At 42.6% G+C, this 14150-nt stretch overlaps 1 protein-coding gene across 1 annotated transcript in view; it reads left to right on the forward strand.

Moving 5' to 3' along the window:
* The window catches only part of mfsd1l (major facilitator superfamily domain containing 1-like), a 32309-nt gene extending 20754 nt beyond the window's left edge, over positions 1-11555 (forward strand). Inside the window, exons 7-13 of the mRNA XM_078417516.1 lie at positions 1314-1429; positions 1674-1774; positions 3195-3306; positions 5655-5792; positions 6045-6184; positions 10652-10763; positions 11439-11555. Of these exons, the coding sequence (XP_078273642.1) occupies positions 1314-1429; positions 1674-1774; positions 3195-3306; positions 5655-5792; positions 6045-6184; positions 10652-10763; positions 11439-11555 (836 nt within the window). The remainder of the gene's footprint in view (positions 1-1313; positions 1430-1673; positions 1775-3194; positions 3307-5654; positions 5793-6044; positions 6185-10651; positions 10764-11438) is intronic.
* The last annotated feature ends 2595 nt before the right edge of the window (positions 11556-14150 follow it).

Consider the following 14150-nt stretch of genomic DNA (forward strand, 5'->3'; position numbering starts at 1 on the left):
TAATTGGAGTATGTGAGAATATTAAACTCCTGTGGCGGTGCCCGGGGGCTAGGCCACTCCCTTGGTCATTCCCCTCGGCACTGAGTGGACAGGGGGGATTAGGCCACTCCCTGGGCCACTCCCCTGGGGACAGACTGGTCTGGGGCTACGGGGTTTGCTGGAAGGGGTTATTGTTTTTACTCGTGCGGGTGACTGAGTGAGTGAATGTTCAGATACTGTATTAAAGTTATTGTTACTTCTTACGTGGCGTCTGGCCTGATTTCTGTCGCGTCCAGACCCATTACACTCCGATTAAAGATGCTAAATTTGTCTAATATGTTGGTCTTGTAATTAGTTTTAACCATATTGTACTTTCAGGAAAATTCTTGCATCAATTAACTCAAAAGGACAGACCCACACAGATATATGTAGTGCTGCATTTCACTGATAGATAATTAAATTAAGTGGTTTAGATACTGATGCAAATTCTGTTTTGGCATCACTGGACATAGAACAAATAAATTGAATTGCACATCAGAATCATCAGGGGCTCTATAACTTGTGGTGCTTTAAAGCCTTTACCTTCTGGTCTCCCACTGCATAGAATTTGATTCAAATCTCATCACAACAGGTTTAACTTAATTCATTTAATTAAAGATATTTGGAATGAAAACCAAAATTAAATTGATGCTGCCAGATTGTTTTGACAATCCATCAGGGTCACCAATATCCGTCAAGATTTTTAAGCAACACTGGTCTGGCAATCTGTGACCTCAGACCATGATGCAATGTGGTTGACCCCTACCATAGCCTCTGAAATGGAGTAACAAAACAATTCATTGTATCAAACCACGAATATCACGTGCACTACAATCATCAAAGGTGGTATGAAAAAGGCAAAAATTACTGATCTTGTCGGTGATGTCCAGATCTCATCAATAAATTGTCAAATATTTAGCCTGATTTGTTAATCTTTACTTTGGCTTTCCATTGTAATATGTGGAAGAACGTGCTCGGATCATTCCTGGGTCAGGTTTTGCCTTGCCTTCTTCATTCCTCCCCTCCTGTGTAGCAAAGTCCAACTCATGCTCTGACCTGTCACATTACTCTCTGTATGAAGCAGAAACAGCATCGTTGAGTTACTCCAGCTTTTTGTGTCTATCTTCAATTTTATTTCATGTTCTTTCCAAGGGTTAATTCTGTGATATAAATACAAGAGGCTGCGCTCGGCTGCAGATGCTCTGACTGTCACAGGTGGGACCATCTGATATTCCTGTTTGGTGCAGCGTATTCCAAGCCAGTCATGTCGGCTCTCCTGTGGTTCATTTTCTCAGGAACTTTGCTGTGTGTTCTTAGCTTTGTGTCGGCCATCATCGTTGGCATCCTGGATGCGAATGGAGCAAAACAGCTTGGACTAGATGGAGTCCTTCAGCAGGAATCCAAGAAAGTGGTAGGTAGATTCAGGGACATGGGATTTAATCTTCCATAAGCTCTTGCTTTTGGGTTCAGGATTGATTATCTATGATAGCCAGTTATTGTGGAGAGTAATCCTTGGTCTTTGAAGTAGATCTCTGGAAGCTGGAATTCATAAGATCAACTTACAATACTCTAGCTAAATGGGACTTACTCCATCTTCCCCACCCGACTGTCCCCCTACAACCTCTTGTCTGACTTTATTGTTTATGTTCTCATAGAAGCTACAGTATATTTGCCACTTGTCACTCCGCTACTGGCTACTGGTTCTCACCATCATGTTCTTCTATAATGGAATCTTCCCGTTTATTGCAGACGCCAGGTTAGTAGAGTTTATGATTATCTAAAGTGCCTCTATCACATTCCTAATGCTTCTACATTACAGGTTATGTTTAATATAACTGTTGTGAGACACTCCATTATCTTGTTACACTTCCCGCTCTCCTTATCTTTATCGTATCGCCGTTCCGCAAAGTTCTCTGCAACTTTTTGTCCTCTGTTCTATGCAATAAATAAACAGTAAACTCTCGCTATAACAGACCGGTTGATTAGTAAGGGTGTCGGGGTTATGAGGCAAAGGCAGGAGAATGGGGTTGAGAAGGAAAGATAGATCGCCCATGATTGAATGGCAGAGGAGACTTGATGGGCTTTATACTGCTCCGAGAACTTATGAACATGAATCTTAGGGGGAGGGAGAATGGTGTCCATTATGGCCGATTGTTCGTTATAATGGAACAAGGGAGGGACCTGGGCTCCGTGTCAGAATCCTGGAGCCCCATCACAGAGCTCAGTGGGACCTCCCTCACCACACGGAGAGCAGCGGCACAAGAAGGCTGCCAGGCACCACCTTGTCCAAAACAGCTGAGGAACGGCAGTAACTGCTGCCCCTGTTGCTGATTCCCGCAGTCAGAGATTGAGAGCAAAATGGGAGGTCTGGGGGTTGGTGTGGCGGGATAAGGAAACCTTGTCCCACTCCCAACAACCATGGCTGTTGTTGCGGTTTGCCTTGTAGCCCCTGCCGACAGCGATTACTCAGGCCCTTTGCCACCGACGGGACACGCTTGGTCATCAAGGGGCACTCTTCCCCTCTCACCAGCTTCTTTCTGTCGTCCATTGCTTTGTCCGCTCCCTGGTCCAACGGCGCCGTCTCCTTCTCCCGTCACTTTGTCCACTCCTCTGCTCCCTCCTCCATTGCCACCTCCTCTCCCCTGGAGTCGCCGACTCCAAGGTGGAATATGTCAGTGACCCCGGGGAGAAGGAGGAGGGGGCCAGCGGTGTGAGATGGGGGGGAGAGGCCAAGTGGACAGAGTGTGAGGAGGAGGAGGAGGTGTTGGTGGTGGAGCAGGGAGCAGGGAGCGGTGAAAGCGACAGCCGACAGGAAGAAGCTGGTGAGTGGGGAGAGAGCCCCATGATCCCGAGGACGTCCTGTTGGTGGCGGCGCCCTGAGGAAAACGCTGTCACCAGGAACTACAACTTGAGCTGCAAAAACAACCGTGTCAACTGGACCGTGCAGTGGGTGAAGAGGGCTCACTGGTGGTGACATCAGCAGGTGGGGCTGTAAGTGGCCAGGAAGGCAGGTCATTCCGCCACAACCAAAATCTGTTTTTAAAGGGTGAGTTAAAATGAGGGTTTACTGTATTTGTTACCATCTCCAGGAATATGAATAAAATTACAAATTCAGAAAACCACACGCCAGTGATCATTGACATTGTATCGTTTACATCTTGGTATTTATTTTTCAGCAAGTTTATTCAGGATAAGTATCCTGGCTACAGTCAGCAAGAAGCCTCGTACATCACTGGTGCTGTGTTTGATACGTCGTTGATTCTGTTACCCCTAGCTGGAATCCTCATTGTGAGTACAGTCTGGTTTGTTCCAACTGCAAGGTAGTGCATAATGACTGGGAACATCCTTGTTGTGGATATTAACTATATTGAGTGTAGGAGCCATTTTGCGTTTATTAGTTATTTTAGTATATTATTATATTTTGTATCCTGCTGTATTATTTTTTGGACACCAAGAGGTTAATACTATGCTTACGTATATGGATGGGAGGAGCTAGAATTATGAGTATAACTTGCACAGCACTGATGTAATGCTTCAGTGTGTGACAACGAAGAACCTGCTGATATAAGGTTAGCGGGCCATACAAGTCAAGCCTACTAAAACATAGGGTTTTAGTCAGTAACAGGATACAAAGGAGTGTCGGTGAGAAACTAAGTTCTTACAACAAAGAAACAACAATGACAATGTTAATGACAAGAGATAAGCTAATATGTTTTTATTGCAACTTCAAATAAACGACTAAGTAACTGCAATGTTGTGAAGATCTCTTTGTTGTTGTTATTTGAGTCAAGAACCACCGCTCCCATTCCTTCGTCAAATGGTAAGCTTAAGGACTTTATAAGGAAGGACTAAAGCTGCCCGCTGTATTGACCTCAGACTGAACATTAAAAGGTGGGCTGCAATGAAGTGTGAACTTTTTTTGATTCTCCCTATAAACCAGCAGATAGCAGAATTATCTGAATTACATTCCACCAATAATGAAGGTCCCTTCTCCCCTTAAAGAAGAATATTTTGCATCAGTAAAGTTCTGAGGCTAGGGAGGCATTGTTTAGCAGGTGTAATGTTTACTTTTGGGCAGATGAACTTTGGTTCTCCATGATTTCAATGACACATTCATTATGTTAATCCACATTTTCAAGCATTCTTCTGAATCCAAGTTTCTGTTGGGAAATGTCCTTTCTTGGCATTATCCTTGATAATTCAATTTCAGCTACTTCCCTTGTTTCCTTGATTTCACTTCTGTTCTCTCTGTATAACCATGCATGCCACTGTACACAACTCTCTCCTGCCATCACCACCAAGTTCATGATTACTGCTCTCATGATCACCAACAAAGCTATCTCTGATCATGTGCTTCTCTCTGCTATTATTCACATCTGTGACTACCTTTCTATTCTGGACCGTCTCCTAATCTATTGAGAAAAAAATCTACCCCAGGTTGTGCGTAGCCCACTTTTAACCTTGTACAGTTAAGACTTTGGTCTTCCATTTTCCACAGTCCCTCTACAGCTAATGAACTTGTCATCAACCTCTTCACCAACTCTTCACCAATGTCTTTGTCCCTTCTTTATTGTTCCGTCTGGAATGACCTTCCCCAACCTTCATTGTTACCACGTGTCCAAATAATCCTGCCCTGTAGCTGGTGACGTTATTCAGTTCTGGCTGTGTAGCAAGGGATGACCGAATGATTCTTGCGTTTCACGGAAAGGCAAGAAGAAGTAGGCTGCACAGTGACACATGTGCTCGAGCTGCTGCCTCACTGCACCAGAGACCCTGGTTTGATCCTGACCTTGGGTGCTGTCTATATGGAGTTTGCTTGTTCTCCTGTAGGTTTCCTTTGGTTGCTCTGGTTTTTCCTTCAACATCTCAAAAACAAGCGGATTTGTAGGTTAATTGGCCTCTGTAAATTGTAGGGAGTGGATGAGAAAGTGGTATGCCATAGAATTGGTGTAAAAGAGCGATCGATGGTGAGAGTGGACTCGGTGGGCTGAAGGACCGGTTTCCATGCTGTACTTTTAAATTAAACTAAAATGCTAACAAAATATAAAATGGGAGTATGGTAAACACTGAAAATCCATTCAGGATACAAAGCATCTTTTCAAAGAACAACTCCGCAGCCTAAAGCCAAATAGAAAGGAGAATTAAAAGGAACGAGTTGGGTGGTTTGTCCGGCTGCCCAACAACCAGCACTGGTCTCAACCAGGGCCGTCTTAGCGCATGGGCCTGATGGGCACTTGCCCGGGGGCCCACGAGCATAGGGGCCCCATGCTGATCTGTGTATGTTAAGTGACTTGCAATAAATAAATACTACTTTAAAAATGTAGGTTCAATAAGTGCTTTTTTCGCAACATTTTCGGTCACTAAGTGCTTCTCACAGCAATCTGTAAGTGCTTTTCGCAACAATGTAGCACCCTAAGTCCATCGCTAAGTGCTTTTCGGTAAGTGCTTTTCACCGGCACGACGGGGGGGGGCTGGTAGGGAAAGGGGGGTGGGGAGAGTAACGGTAGGGGCCCCAGTACACTGCTTTGCCCGGGGGCCCATAATGCTGTAAAAACGGCCCTGGTCTCAACCACTTTGATAATGTACATATGCATATCCATATGAATTCATTAAATGTTCTTTTGATCTTTTTTCAGGATCATGTAGGATTGAGAGGAATATTTGTCACGATGTGTGCTGTGTTGACAGTCCCAGTTTCCGCACTCTTAGCATTTACCTTCGTATCACCACTGGTTTCTATGATATGGCTGGGAGTCACCTACTCGTTTGCTGTGGTAAGATGTTTGTTTTATTTTCTCTCAGCTGATAAGTAACTTCATTCTTTCACTACTTACATATGTAGAACTGGCATGATTGTATAAGTGTTGAGAGCCATTTAAAAAAACACTTTCAAAGTATTCTGGCATTTTGTGTAGTGAACTTGTGCTGAACCCGGCAAGGGCATATTGTGATAAATCTTGGGGATCATTTTCTGAATTATGTACTTTATCATTGTCTTTATCGGTATATTCTGCTTATTTCCTCAGGCAAGTTTGTGGCCATCAATCATCTTGGTCGTTCCTCTGGCAAATCTTGGAACAGCTTCAGGAGTCGCAACCTCAGTGCAAATGATTGGTATTGGTGTTTGCAACCTGATAGTTGGACAGATCCTTGGAAGCAAAACCAGGTGAGGTGTTTTGCTTAGTAGTAGCCACTATTGAGAAAGATATTGTAATGTGAATTGAGTGCTTTTCTTTTCTTTTATTTCGATGGTTGTATTATATCTACTGTCTTGCATGATCTACCAACTCTGCTGATTGAGAACCGGTTCTTTACTGGTGAATGCAGTTTATATTTGGCCTGGTGACAATAAAAATGCTGTACATTGAAGATAGGTCCAGGTCGCTTGATACATCGAGATGTACTTATGGGACACAAAGCATAACTTGATAACAATTGAATGATGAACCATGATGATATACCATAACTTTACCAAGAGAAAAGTGTACTGATAAAAATCACATGGTCCACAATCAACATCAGTTGAACTAGATTTAAAATATATCTAAACGTATTGACAATTTCAAATGACAATATGGAATGTTCACCCCCAATGTTGTCGTGCAGTGACCTGCTCAAGGGCAGTTTAGGGATAGGCATCAAATGCTGGCCTTGCTAGTTAAGCATTAATTAGTTGAGAATTATTGCTAAGCATTTGACTGAAGGTCATATTCCATATGGTCAAAATCTAATGGATTTTTCAAAAATCCATTCGATTTTGACCATATGGAATACGACTTTCAGTCAAGCCCTGGGAATATTTAAGTCACCAATATGTTTTGGAATCTCCTGGGGGAACGTTTATTTGCAAGAAATAAATTACCTGAAGTAGTTCCGCCATCAGCTTTAAAAGTTTAAGTAATTCCAAGTTTAAAACATTAAAAATATGCAAGTTTTGTTGTGTTTAGTGTAAGTGAAAGGAAATTTCCTTACATTTGGCTCCTGTGTTGATTTCACATCTCAGGTAATTGTCTGCCTCTAAATGGAAGACATCTCTGATCATCCCCAAAAAAATCACTATGTCTAAACAGCATGCTCTGCATATAACATATAACATATAACAACTACAGCATGGAAACAGGCCTGTCCGGCCCTACCAGTCCACGCCGACCATTCTCCCTGACCTAGTCTCATCTACCTGCACTCAGACCATAACCCTCCAATCCCTTCCTATCCATATACCTATCCAATTTACTCTTAAATAATAAAATCGAGCCAGCCTCCACCACTTCCACTGGAAGCCCATTCCATACAGCCACAACCCTCTGAGTAAAGAAGTTCCCCCTCATGTTACCCCTAAACCTTTGTCCCTCAATTCTGAAGCTATGTCCCCTTGTTGGAATCTTCCCCACTCTCAAAGGGAAAAGCCTACCCACGTCAACTCTGTCCGTCCCTCTCATAATTTTAAAAACCTCTATCAAGTCCCCCCTCAGCCTTCTACGCTCCAAAGAATAAAGACCCAACCTGTTCAACCTCTCTCTGTAGCCTAAGTGCTGAAACCCAGGCAACATTCTAGTAAATCTCCTCTGTACCCTCTGCATGTGAGAAATCTCATCCGTTTTCATATCATATCATCATATCATATATATACAGCCGGAAACAGGCCTTTTTCGGCCCTCCAAGTCCGTGCCGCCCAGTGATCCCCGTACATTAACACTATCCTACACCCACTAGGGACAATTTTTACATTTACCCAGCCAATTAACCTAAATACCAGGTCAGATTAGATTTTTAAAGCCATCTTTCTTGCATGCTTGTATCTTCTATTCCATACAGGTCTGCCCCTGAGTATTTCTTCTGGCATGATTATTAAAAAATCATACACTTGGGCAACTTTTCACTCTCCAGTTCTATCTTGATAACATGAAGACTGGAGGCCATGTCAATGGATATATTTAAGGCAGAGATAGATAGATTTTTGATTAGTATGGGTGTCAGGGGTTATGAGGAGAAGGCAGGAGAATGGGGTTAGGAGGGAGAGATAGATCGGCCATGATTGAATGGCAGAGCAGACTTGATGGGCCAAATGGTCTAATTCTGTTCCTATCGCTTATGACCTTATGACTCCCCAGTCTCCTGCCTTATCTTGTCAAATGTATGCCTTTTGTAGGAAATGCTTTTGCACCATTGGCAGTACTTGTATCCACTCGCCTCTTTAGCCCAATTTGAATAAAGTTCACAAACCTCTACACCTAATGCAGTAAGAAGAATTAATAGTCAGTCTAGTTCTATTTCCTGCACTAGCTTCATTGCTACAGCATTGTTTTGGCAAACTAATGTGAATATCTTCCACTTTCCTGCAACATTCATATATTTCAAGAGCCTGCGGTGGTGACAGACTATTTCCCCAAGACATCTCCCACACACACACCTTGCAAATATTTTTTAACAGCATGGCCAGCTCCAAGATGTCACTAAAATAAAAACTTCCTGCCAGAATGCACTGATTTCTCCATGATCAATATGTTTCCCTGAGGATTGCTCCTCAGGATTTGAAAACACTTTTCTGTTAAAGCAGAATAGCGGGTTGGATCATTTGATCTGCATATCTGCATGCTACTAACCTTTCGATGTGCTCCCTGTGGAAATTTGGATTAGTAGAGGAGAACCAAGGAACTGCAGATGCTAGTTTTGAAGAAAAAAAAGACTCATAGTGTTGGAGTAACTCAACGGGTCAGGCAGCAACTCTGGTGAAGATGGATAGGCGTTGTTTTGGATTGGGACCCTTCTTTATACTTTGTGGAGGTGTGGGCAGAGCAATTTTGGTCTATTTGGCCAATTGTGGCAATGTAATTGCCTAATCTGTGCAGCCCGTTTTACAGGGCCAAGCTCCCCCAAGATTTTCTAGGATTTATAGACTGCCAACTGAATATCCTGGAAAGATCCCTTGAAATGGCTGCCTGGGAGGCTATGGTGGAAAGGGGGAATATCCATGTGAGAGGGGGGGGGTTGGAAAGGGAGGGATCTGATGTGGGAGTCAGGGAACTAATGTGCTAAGAAAAGAACACATTGCATTAGGGAAAGGTGATGGGTGGAGAATGTTGTTGGACTTTTGCAGAGAGCAAAGAAGGCTGCAAAAATAATTTCTTTACATTTTAAAAATATTTTGTTACTCAAAAAGGTTTTTAGGCCAAATACTGCCGATGCTGGAAGTCTAGAATAAAAACAGAAAATGCTGGAAATACTTAGCAGGTCAGTATGCACCGATGAGGAGAAAATACTGAGTTCATGTTTCCGATGAAATGGAAAACATTTGCAAGGTTTTTTTTTAACCATGCCCTCATTTGAATCATCTTCAGGTTAGATTGAATTGAACTGAAAGATTCAGCATGGAAATACAATCTTTGGTAGATCAGCATGGAAATGCGACCTTTGGCAGACCGAGCCCGTGCTGTTCATCAATCACTGTTCACACTCCCACTTTCTCATTCACTCCCTACACACTAAGTGCATTTTTACAGAGGACAATTAACCTACAAACCTGCACATCTGTGGGATGTGGGAGGAAATCGGAGCACCCGAGGGGAAACCCACGTGGTCACGGGGGAAACCTGCAGATTCCACACAGACAAAACCCGAGTCTCTGGCACTGTGAGGCAGCGGCTCTACCAGCTGCACCACTCTTGGATCCTCGGCTCTGAAGTGTTCACTGTTTTCACCACTGAAATGTTATTGCAATTGGATAACTTTGCAGCAGAACTGCCCAATCATCTGAAAATGATGAATGTAGTTTTTGAGTTCCTGAAACTATAAGGTTGGGCTTTGTTACAATAGTGTAGGAGGCCACAGATAGGTCAGTGGGAGTAGGATAGAGAATTGAACAGACGGGTAACTGGCTCATCAGTTACCCTTCTGGGCTAAAAGCAGGTGTTAATGCAAATCTGTTACCCAAAGTGCTTTAGGTTTGACCAATGTATAGGAGACAGCATCAGTGCAGTAAAATAGGTCCGAGGAAATGTAATCGGAAGAACATAAATGCCAAACACGATCATGTGATCTTGATGAACTAATGCCTATATTTATTTGATGATGGAATGTAACTCACAGGTCAGTGGAAAATGCTGTTTAGGGCACTTTAGATTTCTCTAACTTGCAGTTGTGTGGTTCTTCAGCATAAAACTGGATTACAAGGTGCAGGAGGAGCAGCTTGGTCTGTGCGGACCACTGTGAAAGGTGATTTTCTTTCGTAAAAGGATAAACAAATACCATGAACAGACAGGGTGACGATTCTGGTCGGGACCCTGCTTCAGAAACATCACCTATCTATCTCCTCCGGGGATGCTGCTTGACCTGCTGAGTTACTCCATCATTTTGTGTCTTTTTTTGTAAACCAGCACCTGCAGTTCTTTGTTTCGACCCTGGACTGACAAGGCAGACTTTGGGGATTAGCAGGGAAGAATGTTTTGTTGAATTCATGACCAGGTTTTTCTCAATAGCAGATGAACATTTTAACATGATGTCCACTCACCCTGATGGCTGATTGAAGTCTCCTGTGCACATGATTCTCTTAGCCAAATGAACCAAAGGCGGATTGGAGAAACTGTATTTCCATTGCTCAGTTCCTTGTTACTAACACTTGGGGTTTGACACGCAGTGACGTGAAGATCCCAGTGTGGCGCTGGCAGCAGATAATGATCTTCATGCTGGCCAACACCATCTGCTGTGTGGTCGTCTCCATCCTTCTCAATATAGTGGACAGCAGACAGGTAAGAGGCTCACTTTGAGGCAAAGACAAATAGAGTGAAAATTTAAAAGGATTGTACACTTTTCTTCATTAAATGTTGCATTGGATGGTCATCATGAAGCTACTGTAAAATGGAAACATGCACTGGAATAATTTGTTTCAAGTTCTGAAGAGTTGTTGGTGTGGGGTTCTGCTCACATTACTGGCCTCTTATGGGGCTGTAGTCGGACTTGGATGTTGACCTTTTATCTCTGACTTATGGGTAGAGATTTAGCTATGGCAGGTGGAGGAAAGGTACTCCATGAACGAGTTTGGACAATTTGTCTTGATTCAGTTCTTTTTGGACACCAATTGCCAGTGTCACTCGCAACCATTGAGGTTGTGGAGAAAATGCAGATGCTACATTGGAGAATTCATTTGGTTTGTACACAGAGTGGATAGAGATTTATTCTGCACAGCTCTTCTGCATCCTATCTCGAAGGCAAGGCAATGTTTCCCTTGATTTTTTTTCACTTTTTTTCTCCCTTATCAACCTTTCTTTATCTTTCCCCCTCTGTTTTTTTCTCTCTTACTTTAAGCTGAATGTTGTCACCTTTCCTAATCCATATATTTATTTTTTCTCAATTGTCTAACCATTTATTTTAAAATGTCAATAGCTTCAAGTTAAAATGGCGTTTCATTCTCTCTCTGTTTCCAGGATAACATTTTGAACAAAACCACCAAGCATTCTGAAGCTACAAAAGAGGAAAATCAAGAACCATCAGAGACATCCCCTCTGCTAACAGATAACAGCAATGAAAACAAAATTAATTGAAGAATAATTTGAAAAACAGTTTAGCAGATTTGGCTTGAGAGAAAATGGATTCCACTCCATGTCTTTTTTTTAAAACTGAAGTTGTTCTGCCAGGATGATCATTTGTCAAATGCCAATCATCTCAAACAAATAATGGTTTCTAACTGAACTCGAGACAATTTTCTTACATTTTTGGTGTTTGAACTCTATGTTCCTGAATATTGTATTTTGTTCAATTCCACATTGGGTCTGTATGGTGTTTGCAGTCATTGAAACACGTGAGCTACTGGTTTGACTTCTACTGAAAGAGAGATTAAAGCTAAACCCTGATATCCACAAACTGTCATTGGAGCAAACTGGAATAGAGCTGTTCAATCCTTTCAAATACTGACTGCAGGTCATTGCTTCTATTTCAGACTGGATAATACTTGCCAATGTCTATATTAAAGATACATGCAGAAATCAGAATGACTCTGATAATGAAACCGTTTTCTTAATTCTGTTTAAGGAACCAAGAATTGATCTCATTGGATTAGGGGAATAACAATTAAACTTTAATATAAAAATGCTTTTTCTTAATATTGATTCATTGCTGGGATTATGTGTATCAGATTTTCAATGCTCTTATTTCCCTTGAAGTAACTCATGAACTGCTTCTTGAACCAATACAGTTCACCTGGGCAAGCTATTTCCACAGAATTATTGGGGTGTTTGTGGATTTGATCTCGTGATTTAAAAAAAAACAGCAATATATTAGCAAGTGAGAATTGGGTTTTAAAATGCATGGGTTACACGTGAATGATTACTGCTTTATTCTTCAAAGTGACAAAAAATGCTGGTTTGGTTGGTAGTAATTGATGAGGTGTAACTTGGCCCAATAATGGGCTGCTTTGTCAGGAATTATGTTGAGTTCTGCAGTTGTTGGGACCATTTTTGAGGATGTGAAGTCTACAACCAATATAATTTAGAGAAACAGGGTGGAAACAGGACCTTCGACCCACTGAGTCTACAACGATCACCTTTACACTCGTTCTATGTTATCCCAGTTTTGCATCCCAGTTTTGCATCCCACACACACTGGGGGAAATTTACAAAATCCAATTAATCTAGAAACCAGACTGTCTTTGGAATGTGGGAGGAAACTGGAGCACCTGGAGAAAACCCACCTGATCACAGGGAGAACGTACAAACTCTGTAGAGACAGCACCCAGAGTCAGGATTGAACTTGAGTCTCTGGTGCTGTAAGGCAACAACTCTACTGCTACACCATTGTGGCATCTCTACTAAAATCATAGAATCTGCAAAAAAAAGAGAGCTTGATTGCCACATACATATAATTTCTCCTAAGAATAAGAGCAGATTATTTGCTCATTCAATGATAGACACAAAATGCTGGAGTAACTCTGGGTCAGGTTGCATCTCTGGAGAAAATGCATGGGTGACGTTTCAGATTGACACCTTTCTTCAGATCCTGCGTGGGTAGCTTACATTCAATGGTATGAACATTAAATCCTCCAACTTCTAGTAATAACCCCCAATGTCTCCCCCCACCCAGCCCTACTCTAGTGTGTTCCCCACCATCTCCCAACACTCCAGTCATTCTGAACAAGCTGGCATCATGTTGAATGCTTCAGGGCCATTGTGTAAACATGGCTGGGTAGAGGTTCCAGTTGCAAAGCCACATGCCCAATGTCAACACGAGCATGTCCTTGTCTACAATTGCTTCTTAGATAAAGCGACATTTTCCAGGTGGAACCAGTGAAACTGTTATTCCATCCTTGCTTAACTCCTACCCTGTACTGTTCCAACTTACACACCTCTTCCTTCAACACAAGAGCATGGGGGACTGATCAACGCCAGCAATTACAGCTTAGAATCCTGGAGGGTACGGACTTTAGCTTGATCAATAATGGTGCCATATGAAAAGATTAGTATGCTTTATTAAGAACCCATCCAAACCTGAATGCACATTCCCTACACTGATGGTCTGTTAAAGTGCGCTTTCCTTTATAAGCTCACATCTTGACAACACTGGACGGTGGTTGTAATTTGCCCCAAAAGTATTTCTGTGTTTTCATCAACGCAGAGACCTGCACCTTGGAATGTGCCAATCACCATTGACACTGGAAGGACAGGTTTGGGTGGAGCAAAGTGGTCCTTCATTGAGTTAATCATCCTCCAGCAAGAGCAGAGAATAGAGCAGGGTCCTGTATTTACACAGCTGCACAAGATGAATCTCAACAGGTCTAACTTCTACCATGTGCACGGCAGGGAGCATATTGGCTGGTTGCATCACAGCCGTGTTTAGCAACTCGAATGCCCAGGAACAAAGAAGACCATAAGTAGTGGACACTGGTCGTTCCATTACCGGTACTGACCTTTGCACCATTGAAGGGATCCAAAAGAGGCATTGCCTCAAAAGAGCACCAGGTGTCAAGGACCCACACTGCTCTGGCTATGCTCTCATTTAACTCCTGCCATCAGCAAGTAGGTATAAGAGTCTTCTTGCGTTTGAGGCAACAGAAGTTATGAAGTTGCTTCTGCTTCTGCTGTCTCTGTTGTCAGTTGACAGGGCTCACCACGGGGAGGTCGACAACATGAGCCCCGTATAAGAGT

Source organism: Rhinoraja longicauda, chromosome 21 (genome assembly GCF_053455715.1).
Source record: "Rhinoraja longicauda isolate Sanriku21f chromosome 21, sRhiLon1.1, whole genome shotgun sequence".
Classification (NCBI taxonomy): domain Eukaryota; kingdom Metazoa; phylum Chordata; class Chondrichthyes; order Rajiformes; family Arhynchobatidae; genus Rhinoraja; species Rhinoraja longicauda.